Source organism: Narcine bancroftii, chromosome 1 (genome assembly GCF_036971445.1).
Source record: "Narcine bancroftii isolate sNarBan1 chromosome 1, sNarBan1.hap1, whole genome shotgun sequence".
In the NCBI taxonomy this organism is placed as follows: Eukaryota; Metazoa; Chordata; class Chondrichthyes; order Torpediniformes; family Narcinidae; genus Narcine; species Narcine bancroftii.
Window position 1 is genome coordinate 424,935,195 of NC_091469.1, and position 9,415 is coordinate 424,944,609.

The 9,415-nt window shown below is 38.0% G+C and overlaps 1 protein-coding gene across 9 annotated transcripts in view; it reads left to right on the forward strand.

The window, feature by feature from the left end:
- dnah5 (dynein, axonemal, heavy chain 5) overlaps positions 1-8,505 on the forward strand; it is a 343,529-nt gene extending 335,024 nt beyond the window's left edge. For 8 of the 9 annotated variants that reach the window (XM_069914167.1, XM_069914164.1, XM_069914172.1 and 5 more), the window contains 3 exons: positions 4,846-4,998; positions 6,300-6,534; positions 7,957-8,505. In XM_069914167.1, the coding sequence (XP_069770268.1) occupies positions 4,846-4,998; positions 6,300-6,534; positions 7,957-8,108 (540 nt within the window). In that variant the 3' untranslated portion in view covers positions 8,109-8,505. Of the gene's footprint in view, positions 1-4,845; positions 4,999-6,299; positions 6,535-7,065; positions 7,133-7,956 lie in introns of those variants that run through there. The other variant, XM_069914169.1, reaches the window with a different exon arrangement.
- The last annotated feature ends 910 nt before the right edge of the window (positions 8,506-9,415 follow it).

Below are 9,415 nucleotides of genomic sequence, written 5' to 3' on the forward strand. Positions count from 1 at the left end.
AAAGGTGGTAATCTCTAGATTATTGCCTCAGCCACGTGCAAATTGGCGCAGGGTCCAGAAAATTAGAGAGTCAAATGAATGGCCCAAGGATTGGTAATGGGAGAAGTGGGTTCCAATTCATGGGAAATTGACACCAGCATTGGGGAAGGAAGGAATTACTCAAAGTCAAAGGGAATTGGCTCCATCTGAACCAGGATGGGATCCTGATCCTGGCGAATCATATAACAGACTGTGGACAAAGCTTTAAATGAAATAGAAGGGGGGATGGGTTCAACCGATTGGAGAGGGATGGATAAATTAAAAGAGGAGTGTAGATAAAATAAAAACAAAAGTTTATAAAGAGAAAAGTAAGAGCAGAAGGGAAAAAGTGCAAAAGAGGCAAAGATTACTAGATTTTATTGTGCAACATCAGGGCACTTTATATGAATGCCCATTGTGTTCAAACCAAGGTCAGGGAACTTGTGGCACAAATGGGTATGATTTCACCACCATTACTGAAACATGGTTGAGAGGATTGGGAATTAAATATCCAAGGTAATAAGGAAGGAGAGGCAAGAAGATCAGGGAGGAGGGTGAGCACTCTTATTAACGAAGAGATTATGGCAATAGTGAGAGATGATATAAGATCCAAGGAGCAAAATGTTGAATCCATTTGGTTAAAGATTAGGAATAGTAAAGGGAAAAATGTGGGAGTTGTCGAAAGGCCACCCAATACCAACATGACAGTGGCACAGACAATAAGCCAAGAAATATCAGAGGCATGCAAGGGCAGAACAGCAGTTACTGTGGGGGATTTTAATATGCATGTAGACTGGGGGAATCATGTTGTTTGAGGTAACCTTAAGGAGGACTTCAAAGAATGCATACATGATGGCTTTCTTGAACAGCATGTTACTAAACCTACAAGGGAATGAACATAAACCTTGGATCTGGTCCTGTGCAATGAGACAGGTAAAATTAGTGATCCTCTTAAGTGATCACAGAATGTTTGAGTTTATCATACAAATGGATAGAACAATAGTTTGGTCAAAAACACCGTGTTATGCCTTAACAAGGGAAACTACAAGGGGATGAGGAAGGAGTTGGCTAGGGTAGTAGACTGGAATGCAGGCTATATGAGGAACAGTGGAAGACTTTCAAAAAGGTTTTTCATGAAGCTCAATAAAGTATATTCCAGTTAAAAGCAAGGACAGTAAGAGTGGGGGCAGCCAGCTTGGATAATTAAGGAAATCATGGAAGGCATCAAACTAAAAACTTGTGCAAACAAAGTCGCTTAAAGTAATTGGAAACTAGAAGATTGGGAAAACTAAGTAGCAACAAAGAATCACAAATTGAGCAATAAAGTGAGGGAAGGCAGACTATGAGAAAAGATTAGCTCAAAATATGAAAAAGGACAGTACAAGTTTTTATAATTATATAAAACACAAGAGGGTTGCAAAAGTGAAGGTTGGTCCCTTGGAAGGTGAGAAGGGGGAATGATAATAAGGAAATGACTGAGGCTTTGAATAACTATTTTGTATCAGTATTCACGATAGAGGACATGCCGAACATGGCAAAAAACACGGATGTAATGGGAGGTGAGGGTCTAAAGATAGATAAATCCCTTGATCCTGATGGAATGCATCCCATGTATTGAAAGAAATGACAGAAGTTATACTTGAGGCTCTAATGATAATTTACCAAAAGTCTCTGGACTGTGGGCAGTTCCCAGTGGATTGGAAGATGGTGAATGTCACACCACTATTTAAAAAGGATGTGGGCAAAATGCAGGGAACAATAGGCCAGTTAGTTTAACATCTGTAGTTGGGAAAATGCTGAAGCTGTCATTAAAGAAGAAATAGTGAGGCAGCTGGAGTGAAATGAATCCACCAGGAAGACCAGCAAAGGCAGGTCCTGTTTGACAAATTTGATGAAGTTTTTGGAGGATATAATGAGTGCAGTAAAAAGAGTAGGTGGAGATTGTTTACCTGTATTTCCAGAGGTGTTCAATAAGGTTCTGCATAAGACTTGTACAGAAGATAAGGTTGCATGGAGTTGGGGGTGATGTATTAACATGGATAGAGGATTGATTAACCAATAGAAAGCAGAGTTAGGGTACAGGGGTATTTTTCTGGTGGTGTGTCGTGTGTCACTGGGGTCCACTATATACATAAACTCTCTGGCGGGGACAGAATGTAGTTTTTCTAAGTTTGCTGATGCATTAAATTGATGGGAAAAGCAAATTGTACAGAGGATATGGAGAGTCTACAGAGAGATATAGATAGGTTAAGTGAGTGGGCAAGGGTCTGGCACATGGAGTACAATGTTAATAAATGTGAGGTTATCCATTTTGGAAGGAAAAATAGAAGATCAGAATATTATTTAAATGGCAAGCAATTGCAGCATGGTGACTTGCAGAAGGACTTGGGAGTGAATAAATCACAAAAGGAAAATGGTATCTTGGCTTTTATTGCTAGTGGGATTGAATTTAGGAACAGGGAGGTTATGCTGCAACTGTACCTCTAGTTCATTACAAAGCACCCAATACAGAACACCCAATCGATCCCCTGGAGGGCTCATCAACAAGCTGCTCCAAAAATCCACCCTATTGACATTCCACAAACTCTCTCCCTCTAAGTCCCGTATCAACCCAACTTTCCCATGTTAAAATCCCCCATGATTACCGTAATGCTGTCCTGACATGCCTTATCTATTTCCAGTAGTATTTTGTAATCCATGTTCCGGCTGCTGTTTTTTAACATAACATAACAATTACAGCACGGAAACAGGCCATTAGGCCCTTCTAATCCGCATCGAACCAAACACCCCTTTCTAGTCCCTCCTCCCTGCACAATGCTCATAACCCTCCATCTTCTTCTCATCCATATACCTGTCCAACCTTTTCTTAAATAATACAATTGACTCCGCCGCCACTATTTCTCCCGGAAGCTCATTCCACACGGCTACCACTCTCTGAGTAAAGAAGTTCCCCATCATGTTACCTCTAAACCTCTGCCCCTTAATTCTTAACTCATGTCCTCTTGTTTTAATCTTTCCTCCTCTTAACGGAAATAGTCTATCCACATCCACTCTGTCTATCCCTTTCATAATCTTAAATACTTCTATCAAATCCCCTCTCAACCTTCTACGCTCCAAAGAATAAAGACCTAATCTGTCCAATCTCTCCCTATACTCTAGATGCTTAAACCCAGGTAACATTCTGGTAAACCTTCTCTGCACTCTCTCCACTCTGTTTATATCCTTCCTATAATTAGGCGACCAGAACTGCACACAGAACTCCAAATTAGGCCGCACCAACGTCTTATACAATCTCAACATCACCTCCCAACTCTTATATTTCATGTAATGATTGATAAAGGCCAGCATACTAAAAGCCTTCTTCGCCACCCTATTCACGTGAGTTTCTACCTTCAGGGAACGATGTACCGTTACTCCTAAATCTTTCTGCTCTTCTGTATTCCTCAATGCTCTCCCATTTACCACGTATGTCCTATTCTGATTCTTCTTACCAAAATGAAGGACCTCACACTTATCAGCATTAAATTCCATCTGCCATTTTTCAGCCCACTTTTCTAAGCAGCCAAAATCCCTCTGCAATCCTTGAAAACCTTCTTCATTATCCACTATTCCACCTATCTTAGTATCGTCTGCATATTTACTAATCCAATTCACCACCCCATCATCTAGATCATTAATGCATATAACGAACAACAATGGGCCCAATACAGATCCTTGAGGCACACCACTGGTCACCGGCCTCCAACCTGACAGACAATTATCCACTACCACTCTCTGGCCTCTCCCTTCCAGCCAATGTTCAATCCATTTGACTATCTTAAAATTTATACCTAAAGACTGCACCTTCCTAACTAACCTTCCATGTGGTACCTTATCGAAGGCCTTACTGAAGTCCATATAGACAACATCCACTGCGCTACCCTCATCCACATTCCTAGTCACCTCTTCAAAAAATTCAATCAGATTGGTCAAACATGACCTTCCTCCCACAAATCCATGTTGAGTGCTCCTGATCAGACCCTGTCTATCCAGATGTTTATAAGTACTATCTCTAAGAATTTTCTCCATTAATTTACCTACCACAGACGTCAAACTTACAGGCCGATAGTTGCCAGGCTTCCTCCTTGAACCCTTTTTAAATAACGGAACCACATGTGCATGCGCCAATCCTCCGGCACTATCCCCATATCTAATGACATTTGGAAAATTACCGCCAGAGCCTCTGCTATTTCCTCCTTCACTTCTCTCAATGTCCTGGGGAAGATCCCGTCTGGTCCCGGAGACTTATCCACCTTTATATTCTTCAAAAGCCTTAAAACTACACCTTTTGTAATCTCTATATTCCCCATATTGGGGGGGGGGGGGGGGGGAAGGCTATATGTAACTGCCATTAGTGACTCTTTACCATTTCTTAACTCAACCCATAAGGATTCTATCCCTTCTTTCCAATCATTTAATGTTGTTGCTTACCATCAGAGCCACGCCGCCACCGCTCCCTCTACCTTCCTGCCTATCCTTGTGATACACCATGTATCCTTGGACATTCAATTCTCAATGACACCAATCCTTTAGTCATGACTCAACAATGGCCACAACATCATACCCTCCAATCTTTAAGTGTACAGCAAGATTATCCACCTTGTTTCTGATGCATTCCCTGTCCTTAATGTTAATTTGTATGACAGGAGTTCCTTTACATTAATACCAGTTTGTTTTTAAAACATCTGGGAATTAATTACTATGATTTTTCCCATGACAATTCATTATGTATATGACAGGAGCATATGGGTTTTCATTAATTATGGAAAAAGTTGTCTTGTTCTCCAGACATCCTGGGAATCGAGCACACTTGGTTTCTGGTTTACAGAATTATTGGAGAGAAATAGTCAGTTCCATTCCTGGATTTTTGAAGGACGACCAAACTGCTTCTGGATGACTGGCTTTTTTAATCCTCAAGGATTTTTAACAGCAATGAGACAGGTAATGGATGATCTCCACAGCAGATTAAGGGGCAAGATTTTGTACAATACTATTGACCATTAATGTTTTTCTGCAAAGTTATATTCAACTAAACTTTGTAAATAGCATTCCGCTTGTCTATTGTTTACAAGGATCTTGTTACTATTCAAAATCCATCCTACCAATTTTCCAGCTCCCAAGCCCCATAATTTCTGGCAAAAAAATGAGAAGCAAAGAAAAAGCTCTGATGGCCAAATATTAGAATGACAGCAGCAGTTTATCATTTCCAATGCAAGTAGAATAGTGACCATTCCTCTTCCATTGCCATCTATTATCAACCTGGCCATGAAGTCGAACAGGGTGTGCTCCCTCCTTGACTCCTTCAGCCACTCCTCCTCCCCACCAACCATCCTCTTGGCACTTACCCCTGTAACCGCAGGAGATGCTCCACTTACATCCACGCCTCCTCCCTCACCACCATTTGGGGCCCAAAAAGGTCCTTTCAAGTGAAGCAACACTTAACTTGAGAATCTGCAGAGGCAATCTATGGCATCTGCTGATCCCATTGTGGTCTCTTCGATGTTGGAAAAACTGGACACAGATTGGAAGATTGCTTCATTGAGCATCTCTGCTCTGTCCACTAGAATGGCCGTTCTCTTTCAGAAGTTCTTTTGAAAAGCATTTGGTGTTGTATTTAATCAATAAGAACCAATTAATTGCTGTATTTGAACAGCTGTTGAGGAACTCTCTGTGCATCAATTCTTTTCACCTTTAAAAAGGAAATGCAAGGATCTGTTTTAAATGCAGACTGGGATCAGGAAAAAAAAATCTATAATATATCATGTCTGGGAATTCTTCTTTCATATAAAGTCAATCTCTTGAAGCTATTACTACTCTATAATTGGATTCCTGTTGATGAGGCATATTCACATACATTGACTTGAATGATTTGAACTATTAACCAAAGAATGAGGATCAACTGAGAAACGTTTGTACATAAAGTTGCAGGAAAAGGTGCAACAGGAAGTCATGTGGGCCAATGGGATTGACTGCTATTTATTTGGTGAAGGTGGCTCTGTCATAAAAGAAAGTTTAAAGTTATCTACCTTTATTTCTATTCATCTATATGGACTGTTTTCCAATTGTGTACTTTATTCTTATTAATTGGTAAATAAGTTTGTTACACCCTTCAAATAACATTTTTCACTATAGATAAAATAAAAAGATTTAAATGGTTTATGAAGAGATCTGTAATAAATATTTTAGTCTAAAGCACAACGTGAAACATTCATACTAATACTTTATTAATTTTTACCTAACAGGAAATGACTCGTGCTCACAAAGGTTGGGCATTAGATAGTGTGGTTCTGTTCAATGAAGTCAGCAAATGGATGAAAGATGATATTACAACACCCCCCTCAGAGGGAGTTTATGTGTATGGGCTGTATCTGGAAGGAGCTGGATGGGACAGACGCAATTCAAAGCTCGTGGAGTCCAAACCTAAAGTGCTATTCGAACTAATGCCAGTCATACATATATCTGCTCAGAATAGCCCAAGTATGCAAAATATTTGCAACTTATTTGTAAATGCACAATATTATAATTTTACACTGTGAGTTAATCACAGATACAAGAACTATTTTGTTTCTTGTTCTGGTGTGGAATGGTTTGGATTTTTATGGCTTAAAGATAACTGGAGTGGAAAAAAATACATTTGAAACTTATTCAGTGAGGATCACAGTTTCAAGCGTTTATAAAATAGATTAACAAGATGTAGGGCATTCTGCAGGTTTACCATTGTGCATGCTGCATTTTTCTCATCTGTGACATATTGTTAAACCATCTCAATCCTATATTTTGAAAGCACCCACCAAAAGTCTCCTCTGCAAAACAAACTGGAAAGTTTAAAATCCCCTAACTGATTATCACACTGAGTAAAGAAAAATTAGAATGCAGTGATGATTTTATGTATATGTGTTTGCATATTTTTGGCACTGAGGATTGGAGAATACTGTTTTGTCAGATTTTACTTGTACAATCAGGTGACAAACTTACCAGTAAATTTGAACTTTGTATTTTATTTTATAGACCCCAAAATATCAAGATAGAGGGCAAAGCCATGGATGTATTTCAACATGGGAATTTTGATCACATGACTGGAATTTGTGTTAATAAATTTCCACTATAGTATTCAAAAGATTTCTATTATTGTTTCCAAATCCTGATAGTCTCAACTATGCTAATTTTAAAACGAAGAGCATATATTTTTAAAATTTCTACTCTTTAAAAATATTTTATTTAATATAAAACCACATAAACATATCACAGTATTTCAAACTTAATCCAAATATATGTGATATTTTATATAAAAAAAGTAAAAAATACAAGAGAAAAAACCCTCCTCTAAATCCCCCCAACCCCTTACAAACTAAAGAGGGACAAGAAAACTACAACACTTTCCAATACTTTTAAACATGTATATAGAGACCCATGAAAAAGGGAAAGTTTGAGATTCACTTAAATTTTAATACCAACAGTTTGTAAATATGAGCTCCATATTTCACAAAAATAATATTCATCTTTGAAATTGTAAGTAATTTTCTCAAGTGGAATACTACCGAACTTGTGCACACCATCTGTCTATTCCAAAATCAGTAACCGACTTCCAAGATATAGCAGTACATTTTCTAGCTGTTGCCAAAGCAATTTGAACAAATTTTACTTGATATATATTCAATTTAGGTTCAATTCCTTTAACATGGGATTCTAACTCCAGTTATTCATTCTAATAAATTACCCAAATCAAGCCAAATAAGGTTTAATTATGGAACATTGCCAAGTCAAATGCAAAATAAAGTACCATAAAATTTCTACTTAATATTTTTAATTCAGAGTAAACCTGCAGCATTTTTAATTAACTAGGATAATGTACATTTCATTCAAGCTTACCAAATTCTTACTGTTTCTTCTGTGTTCTAGGTGAAAAAGATCCCCGATTATATTCATGCCCTATCTACAAGAAGCCAGTCAGAACCGATATGAACTACATAGCTGCAGTAGATCTCCGAACAGTTCACTCCCTTGAAAATTGGATTTTGCGTGGTGTTGCGCTTCTTTGTGACATCAATTAAGGAAGATAATCAGTATAACAATCATTCCATCTCTTAACACACCAACATTAGGATTCAGCCTGATAGTTGACAGTAAATTAGTTTTGAAAAGGCTTCTGCTTATTTTATACTATAAATGTGTAATGTAGCGTGTGATGAAGGTTATTAATTAAGATTTTAAATTTTCAATTTGATGAATCCTCATTATCTGGTACAGTATTCTTTTAGCAGATTTTGCCAGTTTCATGTACAGATTTTAAAGACTCAGGTGCAGAAAAACAATTCAAAGCTAAGATCACTAACTTTAAGGGTGAATTTCCATTATAAATAAGGAAAAACAGTACAGCAACTTGTATGAAATAGTGTTGCATTTTTAACATTCAGTTACATCTCCAATAAATGTCAAAAATATTAATTACTTGTTGATGCTGGGCATTTGTACTTTTTTCTGAATTTACTTTAATGTTCTTCATTAGATGTCAGCTATGCTAACCGACAAGTCGAAATGGATGGAGGAATTCAAATGCACACAAGATTTTATCAGGGCACAAATGATATTTCAATTGTTTTGAGTCCTTGTCCTGGCTTAGATGAAATGAAATATTAAGGATCAAATCTTGTATGCTACTGAGGAAAAAGTAATGGATGAAACAAAATAGATCATTAATGTGGCAGATAGAACTGTCTGTATGGAGTTTGTATATTCTCTCCATGTCTCCACGGGTGCTTCAGTTTCCTCCCATGCTTCAAAACATTACAGGGATTGTAGGTTAATTGGGCAGAACGGGTTTGTGGGCTGGAAGGGCCTGTTACCATGCTGTATGTCTAAAGCTTAAAAAATTAAATTCCCATGCACCATTCATCTCTGCACTAATGGAAATTAATGGATAATTCATGCCCACAATAATGCAAAACAAGCCATAAACCATTATTTCAGAGGAAAGAAAACATTATTTTTAGTTAAAAGGCAATGTCGAGAAGTTGTACAGTTGAGTTTCTACATACAAAGCTTCCAATGGACTCCAGTGTGGCCACACTTCATTGGTGTCTTGGAGACAAAACGTTATTGATTTATGTAGAAACTAGGAGAAAGAATTCTGCACTTTGAGCCTGCTCTACCATTCAATAAGATTGTGCTTGATCATACAATTTCAGTACCCTATTCTGTATTTCCACGTGCCACATCCAACCCCATTTTGACTACATTTAACAAGCTGGCCTCAAAACTTTCTGTGGTAGAATGTTCAACAAGTTCACAACTCTTCATCTCAGTCCTAAATAGCTTCTTGTTTATACTGTGACCCCTTGTTCTGAACTTCCCCAACATC